The 14,058-nt window shown below is 33.4% G+C and overlaps 2 protein-coding genes across 9 annotated transcripts; both read right to left on the minus strand.

Annotated features, from left to right (window-relative positions):
• Window positions 1-1,745: 1,745 nt before the first annotated feature.
• On the minus strand, window positions 1,746-5,917 carry LOC128386804 (CLK4-associating serine/arginine rich protein-like). 8 transcript variants are annotated; one of them, XM_053345927.1, is made up of 11 exons: window positions 5,802-5,883; window positions 5,518-5,579; window positions 4,964-5,274; window positions 3,922-4,863; window positions 3,566-3,842; window positions 3,386-3,496; window positions 2,584-3,321; window positions 2,470-2,512; window positions 2,274-2,343; window positions 2,102-2,198; window positions 1,746-1,998 (listed from the first exon to the last, which is right to left on the minus strand). In XM_053345927.1, the coding sequence occupies exons 3-11, from the start codon at window positions 5,214-5,216 to the stop codon at window positions 1,824-1,826; spliced, it is 2,706 nt and encodes a 901-aa protein (XP_053201902.1). In that variant the 5' UTR covers window positions 5,217-5,274; window positions 5,518-5,579; window positions 5,802-5,883; the 3' UTR covers window positions 1,746-1,823. The 8 variants fall into 8 exon arrangements, 7 of the variants coding, with proteins under 7 accessions (XP_053201902.1, XP_053201877.1, XP_053201869.1 ...); XM_053345902.1 differs by having other exon boundaries at window positions 4,964-5,379; window positions 5,802-5,879; XM_053345894.1 differs by having other exon boundaries at window positions 4,964-5,379; window positions 5,518-5,680; window positions 5,802-5,818.
• A 3,855-nt stretch (window positions 5,918-9,772) lies between these two features.
• Window positions 9,773-13,537, minus strand: LOC128386794 (ER degradation-enhancing alpha-mannosidase-like protein 3). Its single transcript, XM_053345877.1, has 4 exons — window positions 13,157-13,537; window positions 12,609-13,065; window positions 12,404-12,532; window positions 9,773-12,287 (listed from the first exon to the last, which is right to left on the minus strand). Exons 1-4 carry the CDS (start codon window positions 13,273-13,275, stop codon window positions 9,990-9,992), a joined length of 3,003 nt encoding a protein of 1,000 aa, XP_053201852.1. The 5' UTR covers window positions 13,276-13,537; the 3' UTR covers window positions 9,773-9,989.
• Between the last annotated feature and the right edge of the window lie 521 nt (window positions 13,538-14,058).

A 14,058-nucleotide genomic window follows, 5' to 3' on the forward strand; every position in this document is an offset into this window, starting at 1 on the left:
GAAGGAGACAAAAATGATAAAGAGAAAGAAAGAAAGTGCTTTGCCAATCAATAAAAAAAGAGAAGAAAAAAAATGTTCTTCTAATAACTAATCATCAACTTGATCATTTCCGATAAAATCAAAAGTAACTCATATTCTTGTATTTTTATTGTTTCTATTATTCTGTTGTATTAATTAACAACCATTTTCTCTCCCTCCCTCCCTCTCTTTTTACAGGGTATTAATATGGAGAATGAGATAAAAGAATCAGATAGAGAGAAAAGAAAAGAAGAGAGAAAAAAACAAGTTCTCTCACTCAAGGAATGGCTGAAATATCGTTTGCTATCTCTTTTTTTCGCCTCAAAGATGAACAACATTCTCAGGTAAAAATGTTGTTCATCTAGTTGTTTTGTTCAATAGAATAGAATAAAAAGAAAAGTTAAAAAAAGAAGAAAAAATTAGAGGGAAAAGACTAGTCTACTTTTTCTCACAAACCTTTACAATCCACAATTAGGGTTCCAAATGATAATCTTTACCTGTTCTCAAAATAAAACACCAGGGATAGTTAGTTAATTACGATGACCTTTCCACTGGTAAATAGTCCAATCATCTTAACCAACAATTAAACGATAAACGATGAAAACTCATCACCGAAAATCATTGGAAATTAGAAATTGTTGTTTTAATTGCAATAACGTTCCAGTGTTTGAAGCCTAATCAATTATCATCTTTCCTTGGTTAATATGAAACGTGGAACTTTGTTCATTGTCTGAAATTTAGCGAAAACTTTTATAACAATTGGGCGAAATCTGAACAATTAACTTCTTCTTTGGTTGGTGATTTAAATGGAACCATTGAAAAACTATTACATTTGATTGAAATGAAACAATTTGCAATTCTAACTAGTTGATAATATCGTCTAATCAAATATAGAATTTGATTGTCAAATAAAATTGACAACTCAGGTTAGCAATCAATGAATTGAGGTAAATGATTAAAATCTGAAACTGTTCGTATTCACCTGAGACAATGAAAGTTAATTGAAGTGCTTGAGAGACCTTTGATTAACAATTTTCACAAAACAACTCATGATGATTAAGATGAACAAAATCAAATTGATTTAATCGACTAATTGATTTTAAATGAGAAAAAAAGAAAAACATTTTTTCGTCAAGCCGATTATCCGAAATGTTTGTCAACTAAAGTTAATCAAAATTCTTCACAATTTAAATACAAGTTGATTCTTATTCTTAAATCGGTGACAATCAAAAACAATATCAACCACTTGATACATTTGTATTATCACTTGTATACAATTGGTCACAATTTTATTAGCTTTTTGATGAAATAAACAGAATCAAGTTCAAGGTACAAAAGGCGAAATAATTTAACTTTTCAATTGATTTCTGTCCCAAATTGTGATTAACTGATTAACTAATACAGTAAAGATTTTTTTTACTCTTTCTCTCTTTCTTTCTTTCTTTCTTTCTTTCTTTCTCTTTTCCAATAATCAATGATTTACTTGTTTAGCTTTTTGAGCCTCTTATCGATTCACAATTTTGAATGGCCAATATAAATTGCGATGATTAACAATTCACACAATTCACTTAGATGCTCATTTAGCGACAATGATCAGAGAGATATAATTTCTTTGTCTCTGGTTCCATAGATGAATTAAATTTTCAAACATGATCAACATGAAAATCATAATGATTTCATGATGATTGAATTAAAAATATTGAGGAATCATTGAAACAAAAGAAAGATAAAAAACATTTCAATTCTTTAATTGAAAATTTATTTATCTAAATGAGTACAGGTAGTATAGCCATGGAACTACCTGATTAGTATGAACTGGAAGATGATGATGATGATGATCTTGATCTTGATCGAGATTTAGATCGTGAAAAACTTCGAGTGAAACCTCGATGTGATGAGCTCGAAGATCGTGATGAGGATCGTCGCCTGGAGCGATACTTTCTTGATCGAGAGCTACTTCGTGAATACGAGCGAGAACGACTAAAAGTAAAATTAAAAAGAGAGAAAATCAAAATTTTTGGAAAAAAAAATTTTCTCCACAATAAGGGAAATAATAAAATCGAGAATCAATTCAAAATTTTACCTTCGACGTCTTGACCGACAATGTCTCGAGTCTCTCTCGCGTCTATCAGATCCACGGTTCTCTCTTTTCTCACGTTCAGCAGCTTTATCCAATTTGTCTACAATAAAAATGAGAGAAAATCGATTAAAATCAATACAAAGAAAATATCGAAAATATTCAACACAATATTTACATTGTCGTTCAATTAGCGCTTGAGTCTTTTTCTTCATTTTATCTGTCAACGCTTTGATACTATTTCCTGCCTGTAATAAACATAAAATGTAACTTTAAATCCACGATTATCCATAGGCAATGATAGTTGTGTGTCCACACGGTTGATTCCTTTTTCGCGAAATATGACTTTCATTTATTAGTAAATTCTTACTGACTTTGGAAACACAAGTGTTCACACTATTTGCCACTTTCGGGCTTCTAATTGGGAAAATGGAGAAAAAAATTTAAGGATTAGATCAAATTGGCTATAGATTAGTTGATTAACTTACAGTTTCTCAGTGGATGATGGTTCTTCCTCCACTTCCTCATCTAATTCAGGACCACTACTTTCATCGACTAAATCATGTCGATAATAACTTTTCAAAGGTAAGTTTTGTCCTCCTAGTGATGAGGAAGCTTCAGATTTTTCATCATTTCGTTCACACTGGATACTAGCGTTGGCATCTTTAGCATCCTGGTCGTCCAACTGCTCATTTATTGGGCTAATATCCATCGCTGGTAAATTGAGTCCATCGTCTTGGTTAGTTGTAATTTCATCTGTTTCGATTTTATCTATAATTTTTATGGGGTCAAGGGTTACACTTGGCATTGGGATATCTAGGGGAAGAATTTGCTCAGGTTTTATCGAAATTGTTTCTGAACTTTTAGAAATACTAATTGGTAAATTGGGAGACTTTCTTTCCACAGATAATAAATTTTCTGTGAGTAATTTCGTCTTATCAGAATTAAGAGAACTTGGTTGAGATGGTTTCTTTTCATCTTTTTCTCTTCTTGAAGATCCTTTACTGACGAGACTTCGATTTCTGCTTGGACTTTTCTTTTGTCTACGACGACGACTTGAACTTCGACTCTTGTGCCTTGATTTGAAACGACGACCTCTGCTTTTGCTTCTGCTTCTACTTCTTCCTCGATTACGATCTCCTTTTTCTCGATTGACTCTTCTTCTAGGAGATCGGCTGAAAGATCGACTAAGAGATCGACTACCTCTTCCACGACGGTATCGTCTTCTTAAATATGATAAATGAGATGAAAAGATTAAATTAACAATTTATAAATCGAATAAAGTTTTACCTATGAGATTGGAAACCATGTCTTGATCTGCTGAAACTTCGACTTCGACTTCGACTTCTAGAACAAGATCGGCTTCTACTTTTAGACCAAGATTTTTTACGATAACTTCGTCTGGGTGAGAAATATTTTTCAGAAATAATTACTTCATCAACGAAAATGAATGATGATGCATTGATTTACCTTTCTCTACTTGTATTTCTGTAAGAGCGAATCTTAGCACAGGATCTATTCCGACCTCGACTTCGACTTCGAGAACGACTTTTGCTTCTAGTTCGCCTTCGATTTCTGCTTCTCTCTCTAATCCGACCCATGTATCTCTTAGAAGTTGGGCTACGACTTCGACTTCGGTTAGAATTGAAATTTCTTGCTCGAAAGTCGCATTTTCGAGAGACAAAATCAGGAGACCGGGAAAGGCTTCTTCGAACACTAGGACTTCGCCTTGGTGGAGGAGTTATATCTAAAGAAAGATCGTTATAATTTAAATTAAAGAACTGTAGCTAACAAATCGATTCTTCAATCAAAAGAAATACAATTACCTCTTGAGGGAGAAATTTTCGGTATGTTGTTTTTCATTTTCTGTTCGATTTCGGGAGGAAGACTTGGTCCAAATTCGATTGGAGCATTTTTTTTGGCAACATTAACTTTTGAATTCTTATGATCTTTCTTTTTATTTGGTTTACCTTTACCGTCTTTCTTGGTCAACTCTTCCTCATTTTGACCTTCATCTGAACTTCCACCAAAAGACGTGATGAACTCAATCTTAGCTTCGTCTACTTCTGATTCAGACGATTCAGAGGTAGATCCAGATTTTATCTCATTACTGTTTGAAGATTTCAAGGAAGCCATGGGTTTGATATTTTCTTCAGGATTATTTGCACGTAGGATAAGCATTCGTCTTTCTTTTAAAGCTCTTCTCTCACGACGAGATTTTCGACCAGAAAACATTGATTTTTCATTCTCTAGTTCTTTAGCTATTCGAATTCTCTCCGCTTCTGCAAGATCTTCTTCAGCGAATATGACAAAATCATCTGAGCCTAAACCAAACTTAGTTCCAATAGAGTTTAATCGACAAGTTTGTTCTCCGGTTAAAGTTTCGATGTTAATAGTTGTATCAAACTCTTCATCAGAATCAGAATCTTCTTCCGATGAACTAGACTCATTTACACTTTTCACAGGTAAATTTTTATCCTCTAGTTTATCATAGTTGAAACCAATTTTCGCCTTCTTATCAGCCAATTTTTTCTTCATGTTGACATTTTGTTGAGTAGGAGAATCAGTCATAGAAGGTTGATTCATTCCGTATCTTTCCTCTAACCAAATTTGATGTAATGCCTTAGATTCAGGTATTGATAAAAATTCATCTTGTATTAGAGTTCTCCATCTTTCGTAATTTATCTGTCTTTCGGATGCTAAATCTTTTTCACTTTCACTTTTATCATGTCTAGATGTTGATGGAATATCTTCAGAGTCAATGGTATCTAATGAATAAGAAATGAAAGAATAGAATTAAGAATAAAAAGAATGAATAAATGCTAACTGGAAACTACAATCGCTAAGATTTACACACGAATTACATACCCAAATGAGCTCGAACATCAAATCTGTCAATCATATTCTTCTCATCTCCTCTCCAAGGCATAAGACAACCTTCAGCTGCAGTAGAAATACTGGAATCCATGTGAATCTTTGCTGATGATCCATGAATCTGAAGAAACTGAGCAGGATCTCGTCTAATTTTCTCATAAAATTCTCGACGACGTTCAGCTCGCCTTTTATAGTCGACTATCATCCCTCGAACCTTTTTCTCCTGTTTTCTAGCTTCGTGCCACATGGTGATGATGATGATGATGATGTTTCAATTAAAAACTAAAACTGTTTCCTTTTGATTACTTCAAGTAAATGAAAGAAATGGAGGACATGATATTAGATACAATCTTATTCACTTTAGAGCAAACAAAAAATAGAATTGATGGCTTATAAAAAATGATGACATTCTATAGAAAATAAATCAAGAATAGAAAAAAGGTAAAGAAATAGAAAATAAAACAAAACAATTAGTAAACCATTTAAAGAAAACACAAATGTCAATGAACAACCATGGCGAAGAATATAATCTAACATGTAACTCTTACCTTCTTATGAACCAGAATCACGTCAACATCATATGTATATTGAATCTTTTATAATTTTGAGACTAATATAAGGAATAAATAAATTCTTCAAATAATCAAGCACTGGAAATCACATAGAATAGATTTAAAAAGATAAAAAGAAAATCTCTAAGCTATTGGAAACCTTTGAATGGGGAAGAAGCAAAGAGACAAAGAAGGAAGAACAAAAATCAAATAGAAAATCAATCAGAATAAAATGTTCTAAGAGAACATTTGAATAATTTGATCCATTAAACAATAATTACCAGATAATAATTAGTAGATGATAAATAAAAACACATAATTAGAAAATTACAATTAAATAGAAAGAAAAACAATTCATCTCAATTGATTAACAAAAGAATCAAAATCAGCTGATGAGTTGCTATGGTTACTTGTGGGACTTTTACTCTTTGGTAAGAGACAAAAAGACGAAAATAAGCAAAAACGGACCAAAATTCATCACCGTCAATTAGAATTGAAGTGAAAGAGTCTCAAGAAGTTTTATTCTGAATTTTTGGCGAAACATTCACAATAGTAACTCTTGAACAAAACAATAATCACCCAAATCTCAAGATGATTCAATTTTTCTGATTTTTGATGCGCGAAGTTTGAACGTCAATTTATTAGTAATTTCAACTGAAAATTTGATTTTTTTGTCGATACTTTGACCATAAATACTGACCTGAGTTCATCTTCAAATCGTAAAAATTCAATATAAGTGAAAACGATTAAATTTGAAAAGTGTTTTTACCATTTACCAGAATCCTTGTGAATTTTGCAATTATTATCAATCGTTTTAATTGTTTTCCATTAGATTTTGTTAATTGATTTAAAAAAGAAAGAGGATTCACAATCATTCAAACCAATTCATTTATAAGTATTATTATTTTCATTATCTTCATCATAGCAGTCACAATAATATGCATTTACATCATTTACAAGAATTATCAACTACTTCACAACAGAATCGTATCCCCAGATAAAAGGACAAATCAATCGACTAAATTGGCGGAAATGGAAATGCAACTGATCTATGAAACACCATAACAATAGTAACAGATTATTCATCTTCACAGCCCACACTAAATCCAAAATGTCAACTAAAGTTAATCACAATTTAAATACAATTACAGTCCCATTATCTGGTAGTTGATTGTATATTCTTATTCTTGAATCGGTGACAGTCAAAAACAATACCAATCGATTCACCAGAAATGTCATCACGTTTTGTTTGAAACAGATTAACGGAGGCCAACATGTGAGATAATATTCCAAAACGATGGAAAAGCATACCGACCAGTTGAATGACCAAAATTAATTCGTATCTCATTTGTTTCCGTAACAAATGTAATATTCTCACGGACACCGTAAGGCCAATCAACATGAAGAATATCCTTGTTTAATTGTAGAATAAGTACCACGAGAACGAAAAGAGCATTTAACATAAAGAATGTGAAAACAACACGATTTCTTAATTCTTTCAGTTCAGCAGCAATTCGAGCCTAATGCTCTTTGTCTTGATCGATTGGATAAAGATACTTGGTGATCATTTCCTTCCAAAAAGCGACCTCAATATCGGCGAGATATTTAGTCTCACCATCTCTTAGATCTTTATCCTCAATCCAATATGGATTAGTCAAGTCATCGCGTTCATCTGCTTCAGCGATATCCTTAATGGACATATCATCGCTGTTGCAACCTAAACCGATTGATTCAGCGTCTTCATGTTCCTCGTCTTCCGTCACTGTGGATAAATTGTCTGAAAATCGAGCATTACGACCAATCGATGAACCTTTTGTTTAACTCCAGTTAAAGGGTCAATATATTTCTCGAGGCTTGAAAGTTTCTCCGTCATTTCACTGAGATGTTGTTTAATTTTTAGTAAATGGATCTTCTCATCATTCGGTATGTACAGAAAGAACAACGGAAAAGATTTGCCAAACTAAATTCGATTGAACCATCTTCATCTTTACCATTTGAGTTAAGATTAAGAAAAGTCAACAGGTTGCCCTTCTTAATCTCTTCAGCCGCTTTCTTTTCTTCCTCCAATTCGGCTTTCGTTTTCTTTGTTTGTACCTCACGAGTTCCCCAGGTAACAACGTTCAAATTGATGAGAGAATAGATCATTAAAAGTAGATACATACAGGGAATCGAAAGGAAATAAAGTAAATTTGCCTCTTCAAACGTTCATTCTCGGCGATTATTTGATTGATTGAAGAGTCATTTTCTGTCACATTGGGTAAATTACTTTCGGTATAGTCGCTCCTTTCACTTTCGAATGGCTTTGAATTGAGTAAATTATCACGGAATTTCATTAGCTGTTTAAAACCTAAAAGAAAACGAGAAAAGATTATTACATTAATTCAATTTGTTCTGGTGCTTCTTCATGGTGCGATTCGAATTTACCATTAGAAGTGGAAGGTAAAATAAGAATTATAATTGTAAATATAAAGTATCTAAAGTTGATGGTTCGAGTTCCCGTTGAAATGTTGTTGCTGTTGTTTGAGTTTTCTCTATACGATGGACTAATTATTCGTTGACAAGGTAACTTTTAAAGAACCAAATTCCTCGTCGCAAGATTTAGTAACGATTCTGTTGGTTTCATGTTGATTTGATGGTCGACGGTGATTGTTTCGAATTCAATATTGATCTATTACGAATAGATTCATTAGCAATTCCAAGTGGTTGTATTCCATAATCATCAGACTTCGCTCCCATCACTCCCTTACTTCGACATCCTTATGAGTGTTACTTCACGACGGATAAACAAAGAGAAAATTAAAATGAATCATGTTTATCATGATGATATTTGTATATAAATAAGGTATTATGTGTGTGTATGGCTTGCGTTTTGAGGTTCTGATGGTGTTATAATTGATGAGCGATGTATTGAATAGGCGATTTAGTTGTGATTTATCTTATAAATTGGGAATTACGTTCTTAGCCGATCCATTGCTTCCAGAATTACTTGCGATTGATTTAGAAGATACCGAGGATTTAATTCGTTACAATAACTAAACAATTCACAATAACAATTAGTTGATTAATAAAGAGACGAAAGTTTAATCATCGTGATAATCACTAGACTCGAGAGATATTCAGTTAGTACTAGAGATTCATTTTCAACGGTCTATTGCATTTGTTTAATCACTTACCATTTAGTTGATTTTTAAGTGTCAAAATTAAATCACTGATTAGATTTGAGATTAATTGATAATAATTTTGACAACAATTTACTAGTTGATGTGTAAAATTAATCTTTGTCAATGATACTTAATTTTCAGGTTTGCTTTTGTTTTGTTTTTGTTTTCGTTCAAAAGTAACTATGAAAATCGATTTGATTCAATTTCCTTTAATCAAATTGATCAACCAATTCTTTCAACAATTTGTTCGTTTATTAAAAATTCAAAAATTATGTATATTCCTCTATACATTGACAGAGCGACTTTGGAAGGGCCAATTTCCTCGTCGGAAGATAAATCGAAGGCTTGATTGATCATTCCATTGTCTCCATATGGATTTGGTGGTCGACGTTGTTTAGAATCTAATGTTGATCTATTTCATTACGAATAAATTCATTAGCAATTCCAAGAGTTTGCATTCCGTGATCATCAGACTTCGCTCCCATCACTTCCTTACTTCGACGTTCTAATGCTTTAAGTGTTTCCTTACGACGGATACCTCCAAGAATCGGCGTTGCAACTGAAATAAATTGAGTATAATCATGAATTAGTATTGATCAAAACATTTAATAAAGTACTTACTTCCATCTAGTTGAGCGGCTGAAAGTTTCATGAATCGTTGTCGGAAGCCAACGTCCAATGTTCCCGTTCGAGGCTTTTGTCTAGCGCGTTTCTCCAGCTTTTGAATAGTCTTTCTTCCAGCTATTCCATAAGTTGCATCTTCAGAATTCTCCTCGTCATTTAGACCTTTGAGTGTTTGCAATTGTCGAGCGATATCAATGGCATTTCGTTTCAGATCATCTTCGCTTGATATTGTCACTTGTTTACAGTTAGTGACAATCGGATTAGCTTTTTGGTGAAATAAACAGAATCAAGTTCAAGGTATTATTAATACAAAAGGCGAAATGATTTAACTTTTCAATTAATTTCTGTCCCGAATTGTGATTAACTGATTAACTTATACAGTAAAGATTTGTACTACTCTCTCTCTCTCTCTCTCTTTTTTAATTGTCATTCCCTTGAATGAAATTCGTTAATTAAACTGTGATTAGTTAAGAGAAAATATAATTTATATTTGAATCAACATAATATATAAAAAAGATGATATACATTATTTGTTTGCGTTTCACAATTAAGTTAATTGTTAAAGTAGTTGTAATAGTGTTTGATGGTAGTGATGATTTTGATGTTATTCCTTTTAGTTTAATTTACACAATATAATTATTCAATTTCGTCTTTGTCATGATTTCTTTTGATTGTTGACCAATGTCAGTTTCTTGATTCCATGGGACACATTGAATAGCTTTCAATTAGTTGGTTAAAAGTTAATTTATCACGAGAGGGACTTAAATATTTTCTAGTATTATCATCATTAAATTGTTTGACTAATTGTTGTTGTTTTTTAGGTTGTTTCTCAGAGAAAACTGTTTTCATGATGTTCAGTGATGATTGCAGGGAGGAAAGAACGTCTTGTAAAATTGATGCTTCGATGATTGAATTGAGATTTTCTTGGAAATATTGTTGATACTTTAAGGTAACATCATGATGGAAATTATTTACAACACTGTTAACATCTTTCAATGTTTTCTCTTCATCTTCATCATCACTTGGATTTCCAATCACCTGTTGAGTTATATCAGTGATTTCGGCGAAACCTTCAACTCGCGAATCAGAATCACGTTGATCAGAGTTTGATGATGACGATAATTCATCGGTGTTTTTATTGCCAATTGTTTCATCTTTGTTATGCTCGTCAGCGTAAGCGGATGACATTATAATTACTATTAAATCGCTGTTCTTTTTAAGAAGCCACATCAATGAATGGCCTTGTTGGTGATAGAGAAAAGTGACCGCAATGTTAACATCATCAGTACCATCACCGGACATTGCAAACATTGGAATTGTTTCCTCGGTTGTACCGACCAGGTCATCGATAACTATACAACCAATTGCTCCTGCTGATTGGACAACTCGAGCTTTTTGGACGAATGTACATTCACCTCTTTCAACAATTGCGATTTTACCAAGTAAAGATGACTTAGATTCGGGTGTTAATTCTGTACATGCTTTGATTGGATCGGCAATCGATAAATATCCGGTTATCGGTTCTTTCAACTGGGAGCCAAATTGAGCTATTCCAGATTTAAATGTAACAAGATTATCGGTTGTCGGTGAAATAAATTGCAGCCAATGATGCTTTGAAACGAATTGATTAACTTGTTGTTTTGATAATCGAACCATTTCCTGCATGAAAAGTGCCCCTTCAATACCACGATCGACACTTTCAGCGGTAGCGGCCGAATGGATTAACTGAATTCGACCATCAGAAGTGAAACCAACAGTTATTCCTATTTTCTTTATAAGCTCAAGATGCTCTTTATTTGAGGCCGAAAAATCTTGCGGTTGTAGACTTAGAGGTCTTTCACTTATATCAACACTATCACTGTATTCTGATGAACATGAAGATGTTGTCGAGGAAGATGAGGAATAGGATGACGACGATTGACTCGATGATCGAGAGTATTTTAAACTAGCATCACGACGGTTAGAAATGAAGTCTTTTAATGTCTCACGAATGTCACGGACATAGTCGACTTTACGATCTTTTTTGATTAAATACTTAACATTTGGACAATGACGAAAATATTGCAAACTTCCATCTTTCTTTTCATCGACAAAGGTCAAAAAAGATGAAGCTGAAGGTGAGAGTAAATTTGATGAAATCGGTGGTGATGGTTGAGAAGAGGAAGAGGAATCAGCCGATTTGTCTGAAGACCATTTTGATACTCCATCAAGTTGCATAGATGATAAAGATAAAGGTAGAAAATGTGCTTCTGTTGTGAAGACAAATTGATCTAAATCTACAATTAGATCATCTTTGGAGGCGAATAAAAGGTAAAGATATTTTAGAGTTTCAGTAAGGAAGAAAGAATCCATTCGATCTTCTTTTGCACGGGTTCGAACATCTTTAACTGCAGCAAATCCACACTGGGTTCGTGTGTATTTTTGTAAACCTTCCATCACTTGTTTACCTACTTCAAGGTAATGATGGTCACCGGTTGCTTTGAATAGAAAGTAGGTTGACTCAATGAATTCAGGGCGTAAAAAGTGACCACTCCAATGAGCTTCGAAATCATTGATGGAAAATGCTTCCGGTATTAAGAAATTGTGACGTTGGGCAACATGATATAACATCTCGTGTGTCGCAATTGCTGGTTTAATGTCACCTTTCAAAACTTGTAATCCAGGCCAGAAAGCTAACAAACTGTCCATGAAATTTTTTGCATTACTTTTTGGACGGTGCATGTGAACGTCAACCAACAGCGGACCTTGACTAATGTATTTCATTATACCCTTATAATGTTGGTTAAACCGTTGAAGATAAGTTTCATCTCCTAACAAAATGTATCCTTTAAAAAGGTATTCATAATATGAATCAATACCAGCACCAACACCAGAATCACGACGAACCCAATCTCCATTGTGAATATTTAACACTGTACCAACAAGATCACTTGATCGATGTCGCTGATTCCATAAGTAGTCCATTGCTTTTCGAGCAGCAATCTGGAGAGAGAGAGAGAGAGAGAGAGAGAGAGGAAAATAGTTTTGAAAAATTCAATAATAGATTTCAAGGGTAGAAAAAGTAGAGAGTGAGAGAGAAAAACGATTATTAAAATTACCTCGAAAATTGGTTCACCAGTTAATCGACTTAAAGCTGCAAATTCGAGTATCATTGTTCCTGCACAAGAAGTACAAGTCTCCCTGACATTAATTATTTGCGGTGATCTCATTGCAAACTTGAGATTTATCTAAAAGAATAAAGGAAAACAAGGATTAATAATCGGGTCCAATGATTGTTATTAGCATGGTTGAAAAAATAGTTACCCTAGGATGTGGTATCCCAGTCGATGTATTAAACGCAGGTAATAAACGATAACCTAAATCTTGAGCTAATAAAAGAAGTTCATTTTTGTACCATTGTAGGTGATCTTTCCAACGATCTCTAATGTAATTAGCGAAAATATGTCCACTAAGAAGACCACCTAATACTCGTATATTGGTCTCAAATACTGAGACAACAACATCAGTATCAAAAGTTAAATCTCGAATGAGCAGGGCAACTCCTCGCTCAAATTCAGAGATATTATTAAATATCACAAGAGTATCCAAAGTATCCACAAGGGTTAATGAAAAATTGCCCATGGCATCATCAATATCACCTCGATTGGGCTCAGAGTTACGATATCTTCCTCTACACGAGAGAGGCATCAATTCATCAGCAGGATAAGCTTTCTCCATGTAAGAATTATACCCATGGTAAAACATTTCTTTGACTTCATCCCTAAAATTAGAAAGAGAAAAAGAAAACAAATTATTTGCAAAAACTAGAACTTCTAAGAAGAAGAAAGAAAAAGAAAATTGTTCCAACCAACCTGAGTGATTGCATCTCTTGTTGACTCATACATTGAACCAGGCACATATAACATGAGATCAAAATGAATAGTTGATTATATAAATTAAAAAACTCTAATCTCGGTCTTTCCCAAATCATTGTGAATAATTTAATTCACTTAATTTAAAATGGATTATTTGTAAACAAATGAAAGAAACAGCGATGATGATGATTGTTGAGCCATTCAAGTGAGTCACAAGCTCTTAGTCGAGTTCGACTCAGTGGGGAGAATTTTTCTTTTCCCCTGCGCAGAAAACCGATTTGAGTTGAGCTCCTTTGACTCCATTGGAATTCATAACAATCGCCATCTGATTGCGCATCAAAGGGACACTCACTTTCAGCCGAATCTGAATCATTCAGTTTGAACCTCGACGAAAGTGGCGAAAGAGGTGAAAATTTGGCAACAATTAAATTGAGAAATAGATCAAATTGAAAATTAGACAAAAGAGAATGAGAGAGAAGGACAAGGTAAATTATCAAAAGAAAAGAAAATAAAGAAAAAGGGACAATAAGAAAGAGAAAATTGTGAAATTGAGGAGAAAAAGAGAAATGTTATGTAACCATGATAATTAGAAAAAAAAGAAAAGAAATTCTGAAAAGTTCTAATTACTTGATTGATACTTCGTTCATAAGATGAGAAGAGAACGACACACAAAATGATGAGAGAATTAAACTTTTTACGAACGAAACGAACGATTTTCGTCAAAGAAAAGGTTAATTGGTGACGATCCGAAATTCGATTAAGTGATCTTATGAAAATTTACGAGAATTGCACTTTTATTGAATCCATTGGTTCCAGAATTACTTCCAATTGATTTAGAATATTTAATTCGCGAAAATAACTAAATTAATTTACAATAACAATTAGCGAATGGGAAACCT

Source organism: Panonychus citri, unplaced genomic scaffold (assembly GCF_014898815.1).
Source record: "Panonychus citri isolate SS breed McGregor unplaced genomic scaffold, ASM1489881v1 Contig00002, whole genome shotgun sequence".
NCBI lineage: Eukaryota > Metazoa > Arthropoda > Arachnida > Trombidiformes > Tetranychidae > Panonychus > Panonychus citri.

Bases quoted from the DNA above. Each gene is read 5' to 3' on its own strand.
- LOC128386794 (XM_053345877.1), bottom strand. From the start codon at position 13,275: ATGATTTGGGAAAGACCGAGATTAGAGTTTTTTAATTTATATAATCAA. The intron at 13,066-13,156 runs GTTGGTTGGAAC...TTCTAATTTTAG, and splicing joins CAAGAGATGCAATCACTCAG to GGATGAAGTCAAAGAAATGT. The intron at 12,533-12,608 runs GTAACTATTTTT...TTATTCTTTTAG, and splicing joins CTGGGATACCACATCCTAGG to ATAAATCTCAAGTTTGCAAT.
- LOC128386804 (XM_053345918.1), bottom strand. From the start codon at position 5,216: ATGTGGCACGAAGCTAGAAAACAGGAGAAAAAGGTTCGAGGGATGATA. The intron at 2,513-2,583 runs GTAAGTTAATCA...TTTCCCAATTAG, and splicing joins CCATCATCCACTGAGAAACT to AAGCCCGAAAGTGGCAAATA. The intron at 1,999-2,101 runs GTAAAATTTTGA...TTTTACTTTTAG, and splicing joins TGTCGGTCAAGACGTCGAAG to TCGTTCTCGCTCGTATTCAC.